This window comes from Zootermopsis nevadensis, unplaced genomic scaffold (genome assembly GCF_977971745.1).
Source record: "Zootermopsis nevadensis isolate Lab colony 2312 unplaced genomic scaffold, Znev_1.0 Znev_ptg000003l, whole genome shotgun sequence".
Classification (NCBI taxonomy): domain Eukaryota; kingdom Metazoa; phylum Arthropoda; class Insecta; order Blattodea; family Termopsidae; genus Zootermopsis; species Zootermopsis nevadensis.
This window is the reverse complement of record NW_028259135.1, coordinates 6,178,398-6,204,341: the sequence shown is the minus strand read 5'-3', so window position 1 is coordinate 6,204,341 and position 25,944 is coordinate 6,178,398. Positions and strand designations below refer to the sequence as shown.

At 41.8% G+C, this 25,944-nt stretch overlaps 1 protein-coding gene across 4 annotated transcripts in view; it reads right to left on the bottom strand.

The window, feature by feature from the left end:
- LOC110827416 (carboxyl-terminal PDZ ligand of neuronal nitric oxide synthase protein) overlaps positions 1–25,944 on the bottom strand; it is a 171,726-nt gene that overhangs the window by 80,751 nt on the left and 65,031 nt on the right. For all 4 annotated transcript variants that reach the window (XM_022059067.2, XM_022059062.2, XM_022059065.2 and 1 more), the window contains 4 exons: positions 21,142–21,213; positions 18,727–18,819; positions 10,439–10,494; positions 1,831–1,939 (listed from right to left, as the gene is read on the bottom strand). In XM_022059067.2, the coding sequence (XP_021914759.1) occupies positions 1,831–1,939; positions 10,439–10,494; positions 18,727–18,819; positions 21,142–21,213 (330 nt within the window). The remainder of the gene's footprint in view (positions 1–1,830; positions 1,940–10,438; positions 10,495–18,726; positions 18,820–21,141; positions 21,214–25,944) is intronic.

Here is a 25,944-nt window from a genome sequence, read left to right as displayed (position 1 = left end):
TAAACCCCTTGGATGAATTCCAGACAAAAGATCAAAGTCAAAGATGCTTTGAGGTAACAAAAAAGAGTCTGGAGGTCACAAGGACAAATTTTTAGTCCATTTCATAACTCCGGCTCGAAGGTAAGCACAAACACGCTAAACAAACATAAAGACTTAAACAATACTTCATTTCGTTACGTTAATGGCGTTCAGAATGCACTGGGACCCCCTTTGAGTTGGTGTGTGTACGTCTTGACTTGTATCACGTGACAGTTCCCTCCACTTGAGACACCAAATTGGAATTCGAAGCGAAAGAATGGCATCCTTCCATACCGACGCAACTAGAGTCACAGATAAGAAATGTCTGTGGGCGTATAGCTGAGGGTCCCTTCTGTTAACGAAGAACACAGACGAAGTGTCTGAAAATAGAGCTTTGAGGAGAACCTGAAGGAGAAGTAACAAGAAAACGAAGAAATTTTGATCAGGAAATCCGTATCTGTACACTTCACATTATATAACGATCAAATCATGGGGTATGCAATGGGCGGAACGTATAGCACGCATTGAGCCATGAAAAATGCATAGGGACCTAACCTCCAACTCCGGCGAGAAAAGGCAAACACAAGATTTCACTTGTAAGATTTATATAGGATATTATTAAAATGGTTTACGAAGATATGGGATTCAAAGTTAATGGGATGGATTAAACTGGCTCAGTTCACGGCCCGTTAACAGACTCTTGTGAACACGGAATTGGATAAATTAAAGAACGCGAAATACAAATAACATTACAACGATAAAATATGTGTTGAAGCCCTGAAATGCGTGTTGGGTTCCGTTAAACTGTTTCCGTTCACTAAAGACGATATATTTTATTAATTTTCACTCCATTTCCTTATCATCTAGCCATTTACAGTGAATCAGGTTTCCGCCAATTCACACGCCGTTTCATATCGTCACAGGTGACAAAAACAGCAACTGTCAATTCCAAAGTTTCCGGCCGGAACTGCACGACTCACCGCCAAGCGCTGCAAGGATTTCCCCGCGCGAGACAAGTATCACGCCATAACAACATAACAAAAAATCAACTTACTGACGTAGCAGTTCTACTGGGAAGTACCAGTTGCGTTAAACCATACCAATTCAACGTTACACTTCGGGCGTTTGACGTAATGCATACGTAATTTTCCATTTCATCTTCGCTTTTCCTTGTTACCTCGACTCCGTTTCAGGTTCCGACCCCTTTTCCAGAAACGGAAATGCACTGTGAGTGTAGTCGGGACGAATCTACACGTTCGACGGCCTCAGTAAAGATTACTTTACTTTCCATCGGCACCACTGCGTTTGGTTTGCACAGTGCGTCTAATTTCCTTCGACCCACAAGCTAGTGACGTGTGCAAAGCGCACAGATTGGTCCCGGGTAAAGAACAGTCAGCAGCCAGACCCGAGGTGTGCGCGTGCCTAGTCCTCGCTGCTTCTAACAGCTTTCCAGTTGCGTCAAAAGTTCGCGATATTTCTGTAAATGTCTGTGCAATAAATAGAAAGGTCTAGAATAACGCCAAATGTTCTCGGCCCTTCCCCACACTTCGTTCGTCCAATAACAGCAAGCGACTTGGTTGCAGACAACCAATCGCGAGGCGATTTACGGTTCAAGCTGCGCAGAAGGAATGCGCAGTGTGTGAAATTAGTCAGAAGCAGAACTTTTGACTTCAAATTGGGTGTGAAGAGAGAAATACCAGCGTAGGAACGAATAAAACCAATACGAAATCACATTCTCGTAATTATCGTGGAAAATTAAACGGCAATTATCGTCAAAGTGCTGAAGCCTGGGGGAAAAAAGTCCTCACTTACCTTCTTATTGGATTTGAAAACGTTACACTTGAAGACATTGCTGGCGCCATCCCGTGCGATGTAGCTGAAGATCTTCAGGTCTTGGGAGTCGTGCGACACGTAGAATATCCTGTTGAGAACAAAAGCAAAGCGTCAGCCGTGCAGATAAACAGTCCAGCACTAGTTTTAGTATCTCAGAATGGAACGAGGGCGAAATTAGCCCAATCGCGAATCTGGAGTCCCGCTGAGGAGGCTTTGAAGCGTTTGAGAGGGAAATAAGGCACTGTTTGATGACAGGCGCAAGAAGGAGGAAGGATAAGGAAGAAGCAGAGAGGAAAAAGAGGCAATTAGAAGTGTTCGAATAAAAATTGTTTTGGAGGGAAATTCAAAAAGGAGATACAGCCTGCCGATGTAGAGGCAGAGCACGGCGTAACAACCCAGAAGACAGCCATCTTCGTACTCACCGTAGTGAGAACCTCAAACCCTAAAGACATAATTAGGTTACGCAAGCGTAAAACAGATAACCATTAAAAAAGTTTAAATATGGATAAATATAGTAAAAATAATTCAAGAAGTTTGCAAATGAGATTGCGTTATGTAATTGAAAAATATAGATAAAAGAGTTAATATAAAAAAACATACTTAAAAAAGCAAAGAGAAGTCCACAGAAATTACATACAAAGAACAGAAGCGGAAAGTAAGTTTAAAAGTAAAGGAAACATTGTTAACAGAGAACTAAATGAGTCTCCTTAATAATCAGGGGCGAAATCCATGCGACGCACAGGGCAAACAGCTTGGTTACGAAATTATAAAAACTTTAAACACAACGGAAGAGCATAGAAGCACGAATAACATTAAAATTTAAGACTGGATAAACTATAAACACCTAGAATACTCCGAGCTTGAGCTACGTCTCAGTAAGAGTGGAAGAGATGATGTAAAGGCAAAGAGTCTGTCTGAGCATGCGCACTGCAGTCTTCATGTAAAAAGGAGAAAGATATAAACCCTAGCTGTTGGGGCCCCAGGCCCTCAGACCTCAAGACTGACCTCGTCTTTTTATCTTAAGACTGAGGAAGATCGAATTTCAAAAACGTTCTAATTTCACTGAAATATATTAACAGATTAAAGAATAAAGAGACTTGTTTAAAATTCTGTCGCTCATTTTATCTCCGCTTCTCCGTCTTCGGCCTGGTTGCTAAGTTACCATAACAGCAAAAGGCTACTTTATCCGGTTCTGTCTTGTTGCCTCGTGTTTAACGCACGAACATTCGATATTGACGTTCATCGCTGTCGCTAAACTGTAAAATATAATCTGACAAACAGCTTAAAAAATTTGCGCTCGCCGTTCCACGAGCTGAGAGAGAGAGAGAGAGAGAGAGAGAGAGAGAGAGAGAGAGAGAGAGACGTCAGTTTCAGACATCGCGTTTCGTACCCGGCGGACATTACGACTGAAATGGCGTCATCTCATAAACAAACGGAAGTAGCCATAAACACGTCAGCGTAGCCACTTTCAGGACGCGTTTAAGTGGGTAATACACAGCGTCAAATACAGCCAGCCTCGTTTACGCATGTTGCAAGTAATAACATTTTGAGGGCTTTAATACCAAAGATTTAGTAGATAATAGACCAGTCATGAGAACATCAAAGGCAAAGAAATGACCAGAAAGATTGCTTTTGCGGGGGGGGGGGGGGGGGGGGAGAGAGAGAGAGAGAGAGAGAGAGAGAGAGAGAGAGAAGAATCAGAAGAAGAAACAACTGTTGCGAGCGCGTAGCAACCCCGCCGAACACAAAAACGGGGGAAAATTGGGCGACAAAATTCATACAAGTCTTAATTTCTCATTACAAAAAAATTCAATATACAGGATGTCCGTCACTTAAGGACGGATTTATCGGTTCGTCAGGAGTCGATAAGGTTCAATAAACGTACGTCCGAAACGCTGCTCTGCAGATGTCCTTACAGGAACACTGTAGGCTTTCGGAGGTATGTCTGATACACGCGACGTTTCGGGAGTTGGCTCTAATCCCGTCTTCAGATAATTGATTAAAATGATGACACATTTTATATTATTATCGATAGAGATATCCTATTGCGAGTCACTGTACATGTTTTGTGCGTAAATGAATGTTACAATCTATGTGTGTGCGTGCATGCGCGTATACAAAATACACTGTCTCAAACATCAATGAAAAGTCATCATGAAAGATACTACAAAGAAACAAATTATTGAGGTGGGATTCAAACCGCGGCCCTTCACAAGTTACTTTACATCGAAAAATACTGAGTATTACGTTCAACTGAAATAAAAATGTACAACATAGTCTTTAAATCTAAAACTTCTTGACGATGGTGAAGAGTCAATTGAATAAAAATTTACTTGGATATTATCCATCGTCTAGTAAATATAAAACGTAAAACGACGTTTCGGAGATGGGACTCTATCTCCGTCTTCAGGTTCCTACACAGTTGGGCCCACTAGAGCTAATCCCTATCTCCGGACCTACATAGGGATTAGCTCTATCTAGTCGGCCCAGCTGTGTAGGAACCTGAAGACGGAGATAGAGTCCCATCTCCGAAACGTCGTTTAACGTTTTATATTTACTAGACGATGGATAATATCCAAGTAAATTTTTATTCAATTAGCACAGTCTTTCATCAACTAATTATATTTCTTTGACATTTAACATACACATAAAATAAGTACGTGGCCAGGGGCAGAATTAAAAAGGTTTTCAGAACAACCCAAAAGGCTAGTGAGTTTTACCCCAGAGGGCATACAAACAACGCCCACATTACTTACAGAACTGCTGTTTCGCTGCTAGCCGGAGTGAGGGGTTACCTGCCACGATCAACGTTTTATTTCCGTTTCCTTTGATGTAGAATTAGCAGACGTGGGCCCTGCCCAATACTGAAATCCAATGCAAACTTCCCAGCGGAAAACTGACATATTCCTATGATTCACCAGTACAGTTCCGATTTTCAGATCACGGAGAAAATAGTTGGCAGGGCATACAGAAAGCAAGAGAAAGACATGAAATATACAGGCTTATTCGGTTATTTTTTCGAAAAAACCTAAAGAGAATACACCTCCTGGAAGACCCGGGGTGGATAGGAGGATAATATTAAAATGGATCGAGGGAATGGGTCAAAATTATCATGACATTGAACTGGAAAGAATTTGTTCGGTAAAAGGTGAGTCGGATAAAGGATTAATAGTGGCAGAGCAGCCAACAGCGAGGAAGTCAATAATACTTTAGGGCATTTTAGGTAATTTTAATAATAATAATTATTATTTCAACTATGTGAAACCTAACCTCTCTGGTAAATACTCTTCTTTGCAAATCTGTATATTCACAAACACAGGAAGTGATAAATCTGCAGTCTGGCAAACTCCTAACAAGAGCAAATCAAATTTCCTCTCACCTTCAAAATATATTCCTTTGTTTTTTATGGAAACTGAATGAACAATTAAGTTGCGTAATTCTCTATTCAAGAATGGCAAATCCCGTCAATCGCTCTTGTGCCACTGTTGTTCGGGGGTCGGTCCTTATCAATTTCCCCGTTACTTAACACTGAGATGTAAATTATTGTTGATGAAGACTAATACGATACTAAGCTGTCAACAACTGCCAATTACTCAGAAACATAACAATAGCATTTTATGAAAAGCATTTAAACCCACGAACGGGATTTTGTTTAACTTGCTAGAGAAGTTACATTTTCTCAATAAGGTTTCTGCTTCAATCTTTTGTTCGTTGAAGTTTAAAATAAAGTCACTGATAACATCTGCAATTTTATACACTGTAAAATATTAAATTCAACAATTTATAGTGATTATAGCATCAAGACAAATGTATATCAATCGACTGACGTGGACGATAGGAAGCTCCGAAGATAAGTTAGTCACTTTATTTACCGACGACAACGATTCATAGCCACAGAACATTGGAATATCTCTAGGATTACTTCATACAGATTTGATTCACGCGAGCAAACACAGCGCCCAATTCAGTCTCGTCCGCTCATGTAAAATACAACAACGACAAAAGACTTTAGATGCTATCGACTCAATGTCACGTGATGCGTTTAAACTACCCGAGGCACCCAAACAAAATGATAACGACTTATCTGTTCTTGTTTCATTGTTGTGTGACGTATCGCAGTTGCCATTTTGTTTGAGATTTTATTGATCTGACAGCCACGAAGATGAAGGACATCCTAGGAACGTGGAAATGCACTCTGCGGATGACAAGAATTACCCCGTTTCTGTCTATTGTGCGCGTACGTGTTAACACGCTGTTAACGAGCGAACATGTGGTACATGGTCTGCCGATAACGAGATGTTGGTCAGCGTTCCTGATACCGTACACATTACCATTCAAGTCTAGCGATTTTTTGTGATGTGTAAGGGAATTATGAACAAACCTGTACAAACTACAATCCTGATTACGTGGATATAAATGTTAATTTCTTACGTCGAAACGTCAGGTCTCATGGCGCACCAGGTCATTCAACTACAACTGGTGGGGGTGCCCTCGGCTGAAATCTACCGGTGTTAACGCAGACTGCAGGACCAGCGGGCGAAGCCTGGGAACCTCATTACAAAACGATGTTCTTTCTCGCCCACCAGAGAAGAAATTTCTTTCGAGTCTCCCCCATTGTCCCCCCCTCTTATTCCATTCTTCCAATGTCTGACCCTCAGTTGGCATTCCACGGGTCTCCAATGGCCATCTTCGCGGTCTTAGCGACAGGACGGGTGAGCAGTAGCTACCGGTCTGCTGAAGGAACAACAAATTTCCCTGCGTTACCGTGTTCTGATGACGTAAGTCGGCTTTCTGCCTCGAGGTTTCCGATTCTCCTGTTTCATCCTGGCCAATACCTTGGGGAAAATATTCCGGCAACACCACACACTCGGGTGCCACGCGTTGTGGCTCAGGAGGGCTGTTAGGGGCAGCGATCAAAGAGGTGCAGACGTTCGGCGCGCGCGGGGGGTGGGGCGGCTTCCTCATGGACTGCTAACCTTGAAGCGGTAGAACGGTTTGTAAGCCTCTTTGATCTCAGGGCCAAAGGCAGTCCGAAACAAACTGATATTAACAGAATAACTTGGGAAGTTATAATGGGATAAAGGGTAGGAGCATAATTACAATTGCTTGGAGTAAAAAGTTTGGTAAATTTTTTGCATTTTCATCTCAACCAACGCTTACTCATCCCTCATGACTTTATCGCCATGAAAAGATCCGGAAAAGAATGGGCGAACGACGCAAGTCTTGGCCCTAAACCCTGAAATACGAGACTGACAGAAACATATTGAAAAGAAGATAAAACAAAGATAAGGCCGGAAGCGAGAATGTGTGCAAAGAACAGACGACATGAAAATATTAAACAGTGGACACCAAGAGTAAGAAGTAAATTGGCCAACCAAGAAATAGATGGCTGGCTGACGCCGGAACAAAATGGTTTCCTGGGAACCCAAGCGAAGACAATGAAGTACAACCACGGCAGGGCATGGCTCACTTGGGCCACATGCGTCGCGTTGGACACCCCGTGTATGATGCGTCTCACTTGTGACATGAATAATCTTTATCGCGATCCGGTTGCGGGACAAATATCGATTCTCCTGACGACCTCCGGATGATAAATTAATTGCTGGAGCAATCAAGGGCCCTGGTTCCATTGCCCTCCCACAAGTCCTTCGCCGAATAAACTACGGTCGCGTTTTTAAACTGCTACATTAATTTTATGGAAGTTTAACACCAGCCAAATAATACGAAGTGAGGTTTTCGCGGCGAGGAATATGATGATGATATTCTGGGTTATAGCGCCGTGTAGACTCGTCGGTAGATGACAAAGTTTCGGTAGAACATACTGTCTCAGTCTTCAGGCGTGAAGAGACAAAGCTGGAAGGGGGAGATTTATATAGAGCTGGATGGGAAGGGCTAGAAGACTGCATGAAGTGAGTATTAAGCACAGGGACACGAGAAGGGTTGTTTCTCGAGCTAAAAATTACACAAAAATGCACATTTTGGAACACCCGCTATTTTCGACTTTCTTGCGAATGCGTTAGGTTACACTCCTGACACGTATATTCTCACGAGTTTAGTTTGGTTTCCAGCCACTCCCGTTTGTGGCGTATTCACCCTGACAGAATTTAAAAGAGAAACTTGTAGGCTACAAGAATTTAAACTCAAACTTTCAAAGTGATAGAGAAACAACTCAGAATATAATGCACCCCACTTGAAAAAAAGAAACCATTACCATAAAGGTGCTGACATTACCTCAAACCCTTTATAGCCCCCCTCTTAAAGTTGTCTTCTAGAAATTCAATTCAATTGAGTAATTTATTATTAGTTCGACAAGACAAGAATAAACACAGAAAGGTAACAACAGGAAAGTGTATCAAAATACCACTAGCATTTCTTCGATCTCTGTCACTCGCATAAAATTGTTAGGTAAGAATTTGCTTTTTTATTATTTATTTACGTTTCTCGCTTTGAATAACTTCCATTTATTAGACACGCATTTATGTTACTTTTCACGTTATATTCTCGGGACATCGCCTTTCCTTCATTAAGTCTTTCCTTTGTTCTTCGAGAAAACTTTCCGACAGTTTCTTTAATCTGTTTGCATACCTGAACTTCTAAATTGCATCGCATGGGTGAGCGTATTGTCAGAATGAACACAAAGGCGATCGGGCCTTTCAGTGTAATTTCGCTCCTATTAAATATATTTAAAACTTTCTCATGCAAATATATAAGTTACAGCCTGACCCAATGATAGCTCAAAGAGTCTTGGCCCCGTCACACTAGGACGTCCAGGCTACATCGGCTAACAGCCTCCTGTTAACTGGATTTCTTGACGTAACATAAAGGCCAGACGTCAACGACTAAACCCCACCCGAATCACTTAATTTAAAATCTTAATATCATAGCCTGTCTCCCTAGGACCCATTCTAATAATACCATTAATCACGTACATTTTAAAGACATTTCCAACATGCGATTTAAATAATCTTATAGGACAAAGCCAGTAATGGCGTGTTAATTTTAAAATAAAACTTCATTTCGCCAATTCGTTTATTCATAGACCTTCCAAATTTCTTCACTACCCGTGGCTTTTCAGCAGCAAAAATTACGTTACCACAGAAAAACACTAACAGAATAGGGTTCATTCAAATAAAGTCAGAAGTGAAGTAGACTACACGCAGCACTGCCAAGCTTGATAAGTTGCCGAGGTACCAAGGCGAAATAATGGCAGCTGAGGCACGTATCAGGCCACTAACTCAAGGGCGTTAAGTGTTATGTGAATTATTCTTGCTTCAGACGGGGGCCCGAAGGCACAAAACCCTGATGACAAAAGTCTAATATTCAGTTCTAACCTGAAAATCTTTAAATCAATCGGAACATTTACTCCCTGTCTCGAGTTTCATTTTAATATTATCTCCCAGCTACTACTAGGTCTCCCAAACGGTCTCTTCCATAACAAAATAATATTCCCACCAAAATTTTGCCTGTTTTTGTGCTGACAGTTTATATTCATGACTTAAAATGTAATTAGCAAATACATTTTGTAACAAAACTTGACAGTTGAGAAAGATTGATGGGGTGTGTAGCACGCACACATGCGAGAGACCACGTGGGAGACAAAAACATAGACGGGAGGACAGCATTCACAGTACAGTGCGATAATATGGACTGGATTCATCTGGCTTAGGAAAGGGCCCGGTAAGGGACTCCCAAGTACCCCCCTCACTCATGGAACCCTCAGGGGGTATTCCTTGACTAGATAAGCAACTGTTAGGTTCACATAAAGGAATCTGGTCCATGGAGTTGGTAACACAACTGAATCTTCAATACTGGTTTTAAAAGAGTTTATCGTTGGTGAAATTCTTGGTACCTGTTCACTTTGGTCTGGAATAGCCAATAACATCGCGAATAATTTCGAGTCGAAGTTCCAGAAGACTACATCAAAGGCGGCAGGACTCCACCGCCCACCAGGCAGCCTCTCTCTCTGCCTGCACAGAATGCGGGTAGCATACCCGACCCACGCGGGCTCTAAGATCCCACGGTTCGCGCCGTGGCAGCGTCTTTAAAACACATTTAACTCCGACGGCTCTGATCTGCTTCACCGCTGTTCAAGCGAAGCCTCTTATAAGAATCCGAGATTACACTACGTCATATTCGAAGCTCCCCTTGAAATTCCACACGAGTAATAAGATTTAGCCCTGTCTATTCTTCGTTTCGTCTCGTCTCACAATTCCTACGCTACTATCCTCAGCTGCGCAAAATTTTTGAGTAACGCAAGTCACTAAACATCTGTGTTCGGAAGGCTTCCCAGCTATATGACGTCATAAAATCACCATGAAGTATGGCGTATAAATGTCGCCACAGTAGAAACTCCCGTTGCCCTGACTCTGTGGTTCCAAAAGTCAATTATAATAACAATTTGTAGGATTTGAGGTTTTCAAAGCGGTGAGTCTGAAGAATAATAAAAATTGACGCAAAACTACGAGAAAGACTCAGCGAGTGAACAGAGTTGAATTTAAACCACGTGGTTTCGTTCCTTAAAAATGAAAACATTACTTTTCAGCTCACCCTCGAATTATGAAAGCTGCCAAATCACTTCGTCACTTACCTGTATATAGGATGTTGCATGAGAAGCAAGCTGTTTTCATCCATCCATTGTTTTTTCTGAAAGAAGAAAAAGTTATGCGCCATTAGACATCAATCAACAACCTACGAAACTGCCACAAGAGCAAAGTGTATTAATTTATTTCACTGGCGATTATAATGCGTTATCTGTTTCTGGACTCTTTCTGCGCAGTCACTTGAGAATATAATAAGTGGATAGCAAGTCAAAACGCGTGCTCTTCACAGGAACAGGGTGTGTGAGGGTCGCTTCGGGTCGTTAGCAACATGCCCGTCCCAGTAACATTCAATATTAACATAGGACATGTAGCAGTTACGGTAAGGAGTCCGGATGAGACTGAAGTTTTCACGCGCATGAAAATGAGGACCCTCATCTGGGCCAAACGCTCCTCTGCGTCATAACCCACAATCAACAAAGAAGATCGAAGTATCTCAATGTCCACCTCACGACTTTCCTCATCCACCAATGTGTTATTACCGGTCGTCGGACATTCAAAAGTACGATTTTGAGGCCGTGCAGAATGGCAAAACCTCCAAACCAAATTTAAACCAAATCCGTCCAATGGTACTCGAGTTAAATCGACTGGACGGACAAGACCAGTCCAAATGTGATCTCGCCCTGCACTTCTGTTATGTGACAATGTTTTTTCAACAATATCCCCGGGTCATGCGAGCTGCCTACAGTTCGTAGTAGAGACGGACGGGCCCATTGGCGTTCTTAGCTCACGCGTACGAATTGGCCTAAAGACGAAGACAGTTTGACTGAGGGACCGATGGAACAACAAACGAGCTAAAGGTCGTAGGCTAGTTTGAAAAATGTGTGCGTGAGATTTAAGTATGATTTAAAGTCTGAATTCTATTTAGTGTTACCGTTTCAGTAATCTGAGTGTGTTCTAGAGCCCCCGCTCTCCGAATTGCAACTGTTTCTCCAACCGCTGTTACCACAGACGCAGAACAAGAAGCCAGAACGCACGCACAAAACTCATTAGAACTTCACTAACTACGTGTAGGACGAGAAGTGTCAAAGCCTTGTTGCTAGGATACTGAATGCTTTCAAACTGTTCTCAGCTCTGCACGCATATGCACTTTTAGAATCGTCCCGACTAGTCACATGTCCCTGTCTTGTTTTAAGCACGTTACATACACAAGTACCTATTTAATAACGATACTATAAAACTCCCGTCATGAATGACGGGGAAGTCTAAGGCAGTATATTTAAAAACAATTTCGAAAAGTGTAACAAACAAGCAAACAAACATTTAGAACAACGTAAGCTGCAAACTTGTACATCAATTTCGCTGCGTTGTACAGAAGCAGTGAACTAAGTAGGCCATGGATGAGTGAACAGTCTTTTGTTTCAAAGTGCTGTTTCCAAAATGCAACATAATATTAAAATTAAGTAACATATTACTTATCTTTGCCAAATTAAAGAAGAGCTGTGATATAATTTCGTAGTCTCGCAGTCTCACACATATCCTATAGAGATTATAACAACCTCAAAAAGTGCATTCCGTACTGGAATAAACATAACAACAGCACGCGTTCTTTGAAACGTGCATTTAGAGATAACAAATCCGCCCTATTCGATAATTCCCACTTTGGCCACCAGATCGCTGCACCTCAACGTCCACCTCACGACTTTCCTCATCCGTCATCTTGTTATTACCGCTCACAGGATATTCTGAAATTCGAATCTGAGGTCGTGCAGAATGGCACAACCTCCATATCAAATTTCATCCAAAATCCGTCCAGTGATTATCGAGCTGAATCGACGAGACGGACAGACATAACCAAACCATAATGCATCCTCGCTATGCACTTCGTGCAAAAAACGCATAATTGTGCATAGAAGGCCTTGTTTAACAGCTTTACCATGGCAATGGTTACAATTTTACTGCACAAAGTACAAAATCCCTAAGCAGCAAATGATAACCATACCATGCCAAAGTTAAAATAACAGATCTTCATAAATATTATCGCATAAGGCTCAAAAACCCCAAACAACAGTAATGATAACCAACACTGCTTGTCATATAGACAGATAATCACATCAGAATTACATCATTGTGCGTTCTTTGCATGATGTGCATAAAATGAACGCATATACGACTGGTTATGTCTGTCCGTCCGCACAATTCAACTCGAAAACCACCGGACGAATTTGGATTAAATTTGGCATGGACGCCATGCCATCGCAGACGACACTAAATTCGAAACTTTCATTATTTTACAATCGATAGCACCAACATGGCAGACGGACAAACTTGTGAGGTGGGACCGGTACTTGCGCCACTAACAATTGAGCCATACAATTATTTATAAAAAAAAAATTCGGAAAATAAGGAGACTGTAAGCAAACACTGCAGGAAAAAGAATTACAAATTTACATGAAAATATTAACTGTCACCTGGTACTTAGAATAAGCATAATTTGTGCAAAGTAATATTGTCATATCGTATGAACCGGATAAAATTAATTTGAATCGAATGAGTCTAAACTCAATCAGGACTACCTGCTGAAAACACTGAACTATTTTCGTGTAGGTAAACGTACTGCAGTAACATTGCGCCAAGAAAATGTCATGTAAGTACGTAATGTTAAAATTGTCCGTTCAAATCGACTCTTCCGGAAGACTCTAAAATATAAAATTTAATCGACAAAACCAGAGTTTTTCCATGCGTACCGAGGGACGCGCTGATTTTAACAGAATATCTGCAGCGTTGTGAAGGCGCCTGAAACTCGCATGAATGCGGGAAACTACCATTTTAAAGCAGTTCCTGTTATAACTGAGAGCAAAAACAAGGAGATCGTGACATTTGGGAATAACTGCGTACTTTAATTAGTGGGGGCAGGAAGGCAGTTTAATTTCATTGCGACGACAAAGTTAATGGTTTCAACAATAAATGTTAGCTCTACGACTGTAGCGCGCACTCCCAACAAAACTTTAAACAGTTGTTCTGAAGTTAAACTGCCAACTACTTGTATGTCTCTGGTAACTGTACACGTTAAAAGACATTTTACAAACTGGTGAGTTGTGACAGTTTATTATGTATCAAATTATGTGTCTAGTTCACGAATCTTTATAATTATTATTCCTCGAGTCATTTATTACATTCCCTTAATGCACCCATCACTGAAAAATTATTTTAAAACTTACGAGGTGCGATCGGAAAGTTTCAAGACTGTGTCAATAGAGGGCGAACCGGATGTAGTACGAGCTTCTGCCGCTAGGGGGTGCGGCCTACATTCATAGTGAATCAGTGTGCCAGCCGGCATCATCGAATTAGCATTTGTTTCTTAGTTACGGGCGTTTTGGTAGTGCATTACACCGACCCTCCTGCGAGTTCGGAATGGCGTGTGCATCAAATTTTGCCAAAGACTCGCCAAAACGGCTACGGAAACCTATGAAATGCTAAAGCAAGCATTTGGGGAGTCCGCAAAATGGTCGTGCACAAACTTTTGTGTGGCATTCACGTTTTAAAAATGGCCGAACCTCTGTCGATGATGACGAGCGTTCTGGACAACCATCTTCGAGCACAACGCCCGAAAATGTTACGAAGATTCGGCAGGCCATTCACGAAGATCGACGTCGTACCATCAACGACTTGTGCGACATTGTTGGGATAGGCTACGGGACCTGTCAGCTGATACTAAAGGACGGAAGCGGCCGTCAAAGTGGCGCAACCACAACTGGCTGCTGCATCATGACAACGCGCCAGCGCACACCGCCCTCAAAGTTCGGCAGTTTTTGGCCTCAAACACCATGACCGTCATCCCGCACCCTCCTTAGCTCCGTGTGACTTCTTCATCTTCCCAAAGATGAAAATTCAGCTAAAGGGAAGGAGATTTGAGACGATAGAAGAGATTCAGGCAGAATCGCAGATGGTGCTTGACAGGCTGACAAAGAAAGATTTCCAGGGATGCTTCCTGGCTTGGCAGCGGCGCTGGGATCGTTGTGTTCACTCCCAGGGGAACTACTTCGAGGGTGATGGATGAATTTAATACCTGAGATAAGTGTACGGGTTTTTATACGCGCAGTCTTGAAACCTTTCGATCGCACCTCGTAGCTTAAATGCGAACTGACTTCAATGCAGCATTTACGTTGAACGTGAATTCCAAGCCTGATGACAGAACTAAGTATAAGCAACAGCACAGCAATGTCGACGGTAAATAAGATACTGTTTGGACATTGGACACCCTTCTATCCTATAGGGCTTCCAGACATAAGATTGAAGCAATGCGTTTGTTGCAATGTTTGCTAAACCCGAGCGCGGTGTTTGTTTGGCAGAAGCAACATTATCCATTCTGTTGAAAAACACAAATTAAACTTCATAAATCGCCTTTAAAACACCGACGCCTGTTAACTTTTCTTTGGATGGCACAGCAATGCACTCCGAATCACCACGTGCACGAGCCGTACGAATGCGGCAGTGGCTGTTCCTTCTACCGTACACCATCCCGCTAATTATAAAATAAAAAAATACATTATATTGGATGAAATTTAAACATCTAAATAAACTTTTCACATTAGTAATGTACTATAAATTGCTTAAAGTATATTCTTACGAAACATAGTCGTACTGCAACTCTCGGTTTTGTAAATGAAAACATATCCAAGGGAGGTGAGAGAAATGGAAGTAAAAGCTCATAAGGATCCGTGCTTCACTCTTATATCTGCATTGTTGATAAAAGCTAACGATGCAGGATCGCTGTTTACTGGCTCAACACGTAGCGGGTATTAATTAAAAACCTGTTGTTCTATAAAACGTAGATTATAATAGGAAGGCATGGAAGGCTTCCACGAAAATAATGGTGTTGCTCCAGGTGTTTGCTTTGTTGCCATGGTGACGAGAAAGAACATCAATAACCCCATTACTTACGAATGCTTAGCATCCGGAACAAGCGCATGACGAGTGGATGTTACAGCAAAGAGATTATTTGTAGTTGTCTCGCGGTTTCCAAGCTGGTGCTCGCTGGCTGGGCAAGGTCTTCGGCAGGCACCCCAGATCATGCAGTGGTTCCGCGTGGTACCGTCTCGCCCAGACTTCTATAGTCGTACAAGTGAGACTCCGGACAGAGAAGAAACGATAGGTATAAGTCGGCCGTAATTTACAAAATTTCCCTCGTACGAACTTTATTCGTCATCCGATCGCAAACCAAAATCGAACACGCGCCTGCAAAAAACGCACAGAGTCTTCCAGTCACTCGGTAAAACCCTGGGCGTACATGAGTCTCTTCGCCTTACGCTCTGCTTGGGTGTCCGCATCTTGTCAAAGACGTGCTATTCTTTGACAGTTCCGTGCTTAATATGTCGTCAACGATGGCTGATAAGGGGAAAAGTTATATCGGGGCAGCCCAGTCAGACTACAGGCTGGACGACCGGGGTTCGATCCCCTTCAAGGGCAGAGGATCTTTCCTCTAGCCTCTGTATCCAGACCGGCTCTCGGCCCCACCCAGCCTCCTGTCCAATGGGTACCGCGGTTCCTTCCCGGGGGTAAATGCTGACCGCTCACCCGCATGTACTGCCGAAGTTAAGAATGAGTAGGACCTATATCTCCACTCCCGCCAAGAACGTTACTTTTTAGATAAAAAGTTTTATTTATTTTTTGGTAATTTTACGGTAGTTCGGGAAAGTGACCCCAAACTCTCTCCAGGAACGAAATTATTCGTAAAAGCGGAGACTGAATGACTTTCGAATTTAGAAACAAATGAACGAGTGTCTCGTTGTCTGATTGTGGGGAAATGCGATCACCCTTTCTCAGCATCCGACGATGGCTGTCACAAGAAACGTGACTTGGTCCGCCAAGAGGCAGAACGCTGTCTCAACAACGCAAACGACTCATCCAAACTTACCTGCGTCATAGACGCACAGCTGACCACAAATGTTCCCTCCTTTTATAACACCCGAAGGTTCATCACAATGATATAAAAAGTCCGATATTTTATTCCATAATCAGCTAATTAAATCTTATCGAACACTCTATAACCCATTTCTCTCAGATCGGTTTTAATATCATCCTCTACGTCACGGCATCCAAAGTAGTGACTTGTCCTGAAGTTTTATCACTAAAAATATTTCTACTTCCTACAAATTCCGCCCATCTAAAGTCTTCTGGCTTGAATTATTTTGTGGCAATGTACAAATTATGAGGAACCCCACATCAAACTTTCCGCCGTCTTAATGTCACTACTTTGCTCTCAGATCTAATCGATTTATCAAAAAGTCTCGATCTCAGTCGACTTCCTTCCCCTACGACGAGAGAAAGTCTCACGCCCACAACAGAACAAAGATCAGGCCTACAGCGTATTTTAATCTTCAAGTTACTTCATAGGACAAAACGGATGTTGAACAGAATGGAAGTCAGCGTTTTATGAATTCAATGCACAACGCTACACCCTTTTTATTCAATCTTAAGATTACTAAGTCACGTTACTAAGGCAACCACACGCGGCTGAATAGAGAAGAATAGGAGGATATATGACGAACGAAATGAGATTTACAGGTTGACAATAGACGTCCTGTATAAAATAAAATGGTTCACCGTACGAAAGCCATACAAGAAGATCAGACATTCAAAATTCCCTTATAGAAACGCGACTATTATTCCAGGGCACAGTAGAAATTAGGACTATAACGGATTAGTACTTACAATTTTTTGGTCTGGTGTAATACAAATGTCAGTGTTAAACAATCGTGTGGGTCTCATGACGGTGAAAATCAACACAGACTGCCAAGATCATATTAATTCGAATTGTTTGTACAAATTTCCATGTTCTAATTTTCATTTTAAAATAATTTGACATTCGCCGTTAACTTGCCTCTTTTTTAATCTGTTTCTCCATTAAAATTGTGAACTAAACGCCTAATTTTCACGAAATTTAGTATGACGGCCCCCTCAAAATAAGATGGTGGCCGTACGAAAAGTACTGTCTGATAAATAACTAGGGTTCGGATGTTCATAACATGTCATATTGTTATTGGGACTTCTATTTTGATTCTAAACTAAAAAATTAAACACTAACTGGGTTATCCCAATCACAATTATGCTGTTTTTATTTTGCATATAAATGCATATTTAGGTCATTTTTATGTGTTTGGTCATATTTGTAGTTAAATGCATATTTCGGTTGTATTTTGAGGATAAAATTCATATTTTGATTATATTTTGGGTATAAACTTTTACTTGTAACTACATTTCTCAGACACTTACAGTGAATCCGTATATGAAATGATGACGTCTGCCAACTGAACAAAGTGAACAATGAGCAGTTCAAATTTGTCTTGGAGAAACAACACTAAGAAAAAACTGTGTACCTACCTACCATGAAGATGTTCTAAAAAGAATTACATGCACTAATAAGTTTCAGAATTCAACAAATTCAGGGCTCAAATAACCTGAGGAGGAATATTCGACCGAAATGCTATTTACATTAATACGGAAGGAATGGTAAAATCCTGACAAATATCTTTTAAACTATTACAGCAGATGACACAGTAGAGGCGGATGTTCTTGGATTTAAGGAATATAATTTTTTTCCTATGACTTTAAACGTTGCGTATCGAAAGATAAGGCCTATGATAAGCATTCAGACAATAAAGAATTATAAGAAATGGAAGGATGTGTTGAATTTCGAAGCAGTGAAACTGCGGACACCCTCGTAGTTTCATAACAAATGTTAGCTCAGTCTTCAAGCCTCTTCACTTGAATGATCGAAGATCACGAACAAAGGTGTCCCTATACTCAAATACCACGCCATGGAGACGTACGGGCCACAGCTGGTCAGGACGTGATGACGAGAAAAACAAAATTCTTGCCCTTGCCAGGAATCAAACTCCGGCCGGCAAGGTGACTAAGCCACTTTCATCTTAATTTTGTGAGGTGTCTGAAATTCATGAAGAATTTCAGGTGGGGTAAGACGTGAAAGGTAGTTTCAGTTTCCGTAAGGACAAGACATCGAAGACAAAAAGAAACATGTCAGCCAGTTTGGAAAATGTAAATATTTAATGTATCATTTTATAAACACTCCACTGGGTCTACGCTAATCCATCACTCGTCTTCCTGAATTGCCTACGTAACGTTGTCTTTGTGGTTATGATCGTGGAATGAATAGGATATGAACCGAAGAGGTCCAGGTCTGATACTAATACACAGTTCATTGCATCTCTTTGTAATATTGTTTTACTTTCCTTTTTGAACTGATTCTAGTTTCTTACCATGCTCTTCAGGCAAATTCTAGCAACATAAATTATTTCCCTGAACTTGAGGAACTTACCTTTTTCTTTTTCCGCAGTGTGATCCTGACGCCATCTACAGACACTTCCAGAACTACTTTCTTCTTTTTAATTCCCTTCGCTTTAAACTCGTACTGAAAAAACAAAAAAAACAGAAAGAGCTGTAATTCGCCATTAGGAAATCTGTGTAAAAGTTAAGCTGAGGAGACACATAGTTGCATTTACTCCTCAGAAAGCAATCTTCGAGGGTTAACAGCAAGAAGGTCTAAAGGGGCAAGAGACTTGTACTGTGCCACGAGGGTCGTCTGTCCGAAGTGCTTCCACGGCAGCTCAGACTTAGCCTATAGCTAACTTGAAGGAGCACAATCATTCCCGAGAAGCTAACAGTTGCTCAAGTGGTGAAGGACCCCCCCCCCCCCCCACCTTATGTAAACAGAAGGTTCATTACCACGTTCACAGCAGCTCGTCACGGGACGCTGTCCTGAGGAATTCAAAACCTAACCAGCCACATTAACACACCACAATTCGTTAGTAAAATGTTGTATTATATTTATCGCCGTGTTGCGTGCTACACGTCCCGCCAGGTATATTTTCTTTGATTACGTTAATACCTAGTGAAGTTTTCAGATTATGACACGACTCATTTAACTTTCTCAACCTTTGATTTTACCACACATTCAGAGGCTTCATTACCTATCTTTATACTATTAATTTGTCGTGAAATCTGGTAACAAGACCGGAACTCACGCCTAGGCTTACATAGTTACCTGTGTGACTATTTCCAGACCAATGTCCTTACATAGATATAATGGGGCTTCTTTATGACATTTATAAATTAGCATCATCAGCACAGAACAGAAACTGACGTAGTTCATTCGGTTCCAGACTTCCTCACTATTCTTTAATACTCTCTTCTGTCTGCATCCCTCTTATGCCAATTATGTTCCCACAAAAAATAACAAACGTAGACTAAGCGTGTACTTCCCCAACTCGTCAGATCAAGGCACTCTTGAAATAATACGCTTCTCCATTCACTGATGTGTGCGAGGTAACACGGCGTTATTATCAGTCTACATGTAGGTGTTATATATATATATATATATATATATATATATATATATGCATGTGACGAGATGTGTTGAAAGGTTTTCAAATTATGCCACGGTCCGGTAACTTATAGAACAAACGACACGTAGAACCAATTCTGGATTCAACACAAGTACGAAAAGCATTAGGAATATTGCATTAAATCCATCGTATGTATATATATATATATATATATATATATACACACACACACACACATCGGGACTACAACACTTTGGCCCAATTAAGCAGCTGCCACAATTATGCGAAGTTACACGTAAAGAGTTAAAAAGGTTTGTTCTTTTTAAGATTTGTCCCAAATCAACGGCTGCCCCGATTAACCGATGGCCAAATTAACCGGAATATACTGTATATATAACAACATTCATAGACGTTGCTCCAAAAGCCCGTCAACAAACAACCTACTTTAACTAAAATATAAATTCTGGTTACGTCAAGGTCATGCCAAGATCACACCCATCTCAGGCCAAAACTGTCTAAGAGGCATTTGAAATTTCAAGGTCACTATAAAGACATGTGATTAATTGCCGGACCGTAAGCCTCGGAGAGGCGAGTGTCATGTCAATGTCAGGCCACTATTCGGTAAAGGTTATGCCAAGATGCATTTGAAATTTAAAGGTTATTTGAAAATTATAAGAAAGACCTGCAATTTAATAAAAAAATCGTAGACCTGGAACACGCGAGTGTCACTACAATGTTAGGATGTGGTTTGGTCAAGGTCATGACAAGGTCACATCCATCCCACAGCAATCCTTTGCCTATCAGAGGCATTTGAAATTTCAAGGGCATAATAAGGACATCCAATTTCCTGCCGAGCCCTAGATCTGAAAGAGGAGGGTCATGTAAATGTTAAGCGGCTATTATGTCAAGGGTATGCCAATGTCACATCAATGTCAGGCCAACCCGCTGCTTAATAGAGGCATCTGAAATTTAAAGGTATTTTCAAGATCATAAGGACATGCAATTTCTTGCTGAACCTTAAGTCTGTCAGAAGCGAAACTCATATCAATGTTAAGCACCGATTAGGTCAAGGTCACGCCAAAGTCAAATCGATCTCATGCCAATCATCTGCTTATTAGCGAAGATGAAATTTCAAGGTCATCATAAGGACATGAAATTTCTTGCCAAACCGCAGGTTTGGGAGAGGCGGGAGTCAGGTCAATTTTTGGCCATAGTTAGATCTAAGTCACGCCAAGGTCACATCTATGTCGGATCAGTCTTCAGCCGGATAGAGGAATTTGAAATTTCATGGTTATTTCAAGGGCATAAGGACATGCAAATTTTGCCATGTAGGTCGTTACTGTTATGATTCTTATGCAAAACGCTGAGTAGAGGGCATGCGTACTCACCCGTATTCTCCGCATGGCTGCAACAATCTCGACGCGGCTTGTCGGACGCGGCACGTCCAGGGTTCCGATGTACTGTAACACGTAGAAACACAGTCACGTGTCAGACGGGTTGCGTCATTAACAGGTACTAAGAAGGTGCAGCTGACAGTGATTCAGCTGGCCAACAATTCCCTGGAGTGGAACCCAAATAATCAAAGTGGTACTGAAACAACGACCGTCTCATTTCTTCCATATTTGCCACGTGTCATACCCACGTTCCGCTCTCGTGAAAATAATCACCAAAAATATCTGGCAAACGGAGTGAATTATGACATTCAGTATGCAAAATTTTGACTAAATTAGCCTTGACACAAAAATGTTGAATATAAATCTGTATACAGTTGATAAACATTACATTACTTATTAGGATTTGAGGTTTCGATGATCGCCCTGATGATGGAGGCAGCAAGGTAGCGTGTTCTGTGGTAGCGACACACCCCGATCGTGAGAAATGAAAGAAGTACACAACAAAAGGAACAGAAAACCTCGATTCAGTTGCCATGGTAACACGGGGTTTTCAACTGATTAAGGTGGGAGATGAGAAACCAGGCCGATCATTCTTTTGCACCGATAAGTCCTGATTTGAAGAGTTTATTATACGACCCACAAGCGGAGTCCATAAAACTACAAACGGAACTCAAGAAACGGCTGAATGGTCTTTGAAACTATATAACAAACTATACATTGAGATAAATCGTGAAATGTCGTAAAATAATGTTCGTATGGGATACAGGATTTCTGGACTGTAGTAAATCTCAATACAAACATTACTCAAACCGTGGTTCACGATACCTAGCAGATACAATACCGCGTGTCCCTCTGTTCACAAAGTACGACAGGTCTGCGATATTCTCACGCCAGACTTAAATTCCGCTGTGAGCTGTAAAACACACTACAAAAATGTACAAATTAAAAGTTTTAGAACAATGGCAGGGTACATCCCCTGAATGCCTGAAGACGTCAAACAAAATGACTGCTGATTGGGGCGGCATGTACTGAAACCATCGCCGGGGTATAATTTGATATTATTAAAGATGATGAATAAAGGAAGTGTTAAACATTTTTTCTATTCATTTACAGCAGTATAATAAAAATAATTTCGCAGTTGTACTGGGTACATAGGCAATAAGCACAACCTCTTAGCCTCCCTTTTGACGCCGACGGTAAAACAAATCCATACCCCCTTCACCTCTCAGCTTCCTCCGACTATGATCTCGCTGCTAGGAGGCATTAACTTTTATTTTTATTTTGGGTGCATAAAGCGATCAATGGCAAAAGTTGTTTTGTTGCATGGAAACCTTTCAATGCATCAAGCGATCACCATTCGTCGCACAGTGGTAAATAATAGAAAATTGGTGAAGTCAAACGTAAATTTAAAAAAAAAAAAAAAAAAAAAAAAGAATTGCGATACCAGGTTAGTTGTTCTGGTACAGTCAGCTTAGTTTGATACATTTTCGCACAAATAGCGTTGCTTTCTCTGGTGTGAACATAATTTAGACCAATGACACTCAACCGGCGTGCAAGGTTTGAGGTGTGCCCCGAATATTTTCATAACGAAACACATGCCCGCACGGTTATACCTCTGGGTCTTTCGTGATTAGAATTTGTAGCACACATTCACACATATCGGCTTGTCATCGATAGTTTTATTAAACAAATGTTTCGTTCTGTTTTCATGTGTCCACAGTCTAAAAGTGGCAGATACATATTTATGCCGCGTATAGTTTCGTGAGGCGAAATTCTGTGGTGTGCTGTCATGTATCTGACAAATTAGGGTGTGATTGAAAATAAGACTTCGCGTTCGACTGAATTAATTACAATCAAACACATGCAAACTCGGTGTCAGTGAGATGTTCAAGTACACGTGCAGTCACGTGGAAATCGTAGAGAAACTTTGTGAACGATGTCCAACATCCAACAAGACGAAATTCCAAGTGTATAAACGGCTCAAGGGTCTCAGCCCCCAACATCATACTTTTTCTTTTCTTCGTCGGAAGGTTACGTCTAGTATGAAGACTGCATACTGAACCAACGGTGACGATGTTGCAGTGTCGCCAACTGTACAAGAAGCAAGACACCGCGATCATTAATGTCATAACAGGGCGATCAATAACCCATCGTTCCGATATGAGATCAGAGTTGTTCGCTCTTACGGAGGTAATTGTGGCAGAACTCGCTGACTCCTGGGCTGCAGAACGAGCTTATCAATCAGAGACAGAAACTAAAGCGAAGCGAATCAGTCCAATGAACATTTAAGAGCTGGTTAAAGAAATGTTTCCATCTATTCAAAATGTTGATTACATAATCGTCAACCACCCATCGACCCAATAACCAGGACTCAGCATAAATTAGAGTAATATGACCTAGGCTTTGTTTTCCTTAAGTGAATTCTGGGACACTGTCTTGAAATTGGCCACGCCTTTTCTCATGTACCCTCAGTTTATCAACGACGCCAAGAACCACTCACCTCAGAGAAGCAAGGGGTGGTGAACTGCCCCATAGATCCGCTTGAAGATTCTGTTAACAGCTAATCTTATAAAATATTCATTCTGCGGGGAAGAGAATCTGACAGTTGCTCAGAGGATCAAGAAAACGCCGCCTTACTACCGGGTTCACCAAAACCCACCACCAGACCCTACCCTGAGCCACAGGAATCCACAACCTCACATCCCGCTTATTTACGACATACTTCAAAATTATACCTCCATCTACGCTTAGGTCCCCAAAGTAAGCTCTCCTCCATGTTTTTAAACTAAAATTTCCATGCACTGCTCATCTCGAGCGTACTAGATGCCTCGCCCATCAAACAATCTTCGATCAATTTGTCGTAGTGATATTTGACGAAGAGAGTAAATATTAAATCTCTTGCTCTGTAGCGATCCCATCTAATTGTTACTTCCTATTCTTTCGGTAAAAATATTCTCCTCAGTCCCTCGTTCTCAAACGCCCTCAATGGCAGCTCTTCCCTTTGAGTGAGAGACGAAGTTTAACGCACACATAAACCGCGTTTCGTACGTGACATGTCCCGTCTGTTTTCACTGAGCGATGCATCACATAAAGACGGAAAAATACTAAAGTGATATCGAAGCACGAAATTTATGTTCTCTGCAGTTTCAAAATGAATGATGCGAAGTATTAATAAAAACAGCCACTGTCAAAGACACGGATTTTAAAGCGAGCAGACTCGAACAGGCTGGTAGAAGTTTGCGGGGGGGGGGGGGGGGGGGGGGAGACACAAAACAACCGACGCCAGAGAGTTGAATGACGTCACTCGTGCAGCTGTGGAGCCGTCATCCGCCAGATGAAAGGAACTTGGTTTGGCCCAGGCCCCTCTCGCTTTAACCTAGAACAGAAGTACTTTAAGAAATGGCGGACCACTGTCACTGAGAAGTGCGCCAAGTCAACGACTGTCTCTTTTAGAAGTGAGTGCAGTTAACACGTCAAGCCATAACTTTTTACGTTCTTCGTGCTTCCTTTACGTAACACTCACTACTCGATCACAATTTATTCTTATGAGCACAGCCACAAGATTTTGTCAAACCTTTTCACAAAGGACATTGTGCCCATGTGCACACCCTACTTACGAGGAAGATGTTGGCGCCAACAGACTACGGTATACGGTAGATGCCAGCGTTTCGGAGAAACATAGTTTCCAACTTCACCCCTGAAGATGGCTATTATGTCTCATTGAAACGTTCGCGTCTACCGTAGAGTCTACATAGCGCCAGAACCGAGAACATCATCTTCATTCTCACCGCTGTGAAAACCACAAACCAGCTCAGTATCAAAACCCACATACAAATGTAGCGAAGTACAAATGAGTTAGACCTGCCTGGTGTTTTTTTAATTAGTATCACCATATTTGTCTCAAATTCAAAAGGAAAACCACGAAAAGATTAGTCATGACAATAATCTGACTAACACTAGAACGAGACAACCTCCCCCCCTCCCACACACACACACACGAGATGAAAACTCTGCGTAAGATAAATATACCAGCCACGGTGTTCTAGCGGTTAGATCGCTGGCCTTGTAATCCTGGGGTCTCGGGTTCGATTCCCGAATTTATAACTTGTGTTGGGCAAGGCCGTGGTCTAGGCAACACGGAGTTTCCCCGGTTTCTCCGTGGCATCCCATTCACACACAGAAGAAGGCAATGGCAAACCACTTCTGGATCATCTGCCAAGAACGTATATGATCAGGACCCAGTCCGAGAAAAGGATGGAAGGATCCAGTTCATATGGACCTGTAGCCAGACAGAACACTAAAAAAAAAGATAAATATGCCCAGTAGATTTTATAGCTGGATGAACTGCAAAAATAAGATCACGAACAACTTTGGCCAGAAGAATCCGTCTTCCTCTGCATTCAGACCGGTTCTGGGGTCCACCCAATCCCTTGCCAATGGGTAACGGGGTCCTTTCACGGAGGTAAAGCGAGGCCGAGGCGTGACGCTGACCACTCACCCCCATCTAGTGCCGAGGTCAAGAATGAGTAGGAGCTACACCTTCTCTCCAACACCGCCAAGCAACTACATGGCGTGTAGTGGGACAGCTTCACACTTTTACAATCTATCTTCAAGCAGATAAAATTTAAGAACCAGGGTGAGAAGATGTGGACTGTAATCAACTGGCTCACGGCAGGTATCAATGGCGGGACCCTGAGAATACGACAACGAGCATTAGAGCTCCATAAAAGACGGACCAACTCTTGGCTGAGAAACAATTCACCTTTCCAACAATGACTGTTCTACCGGAGACAGTTA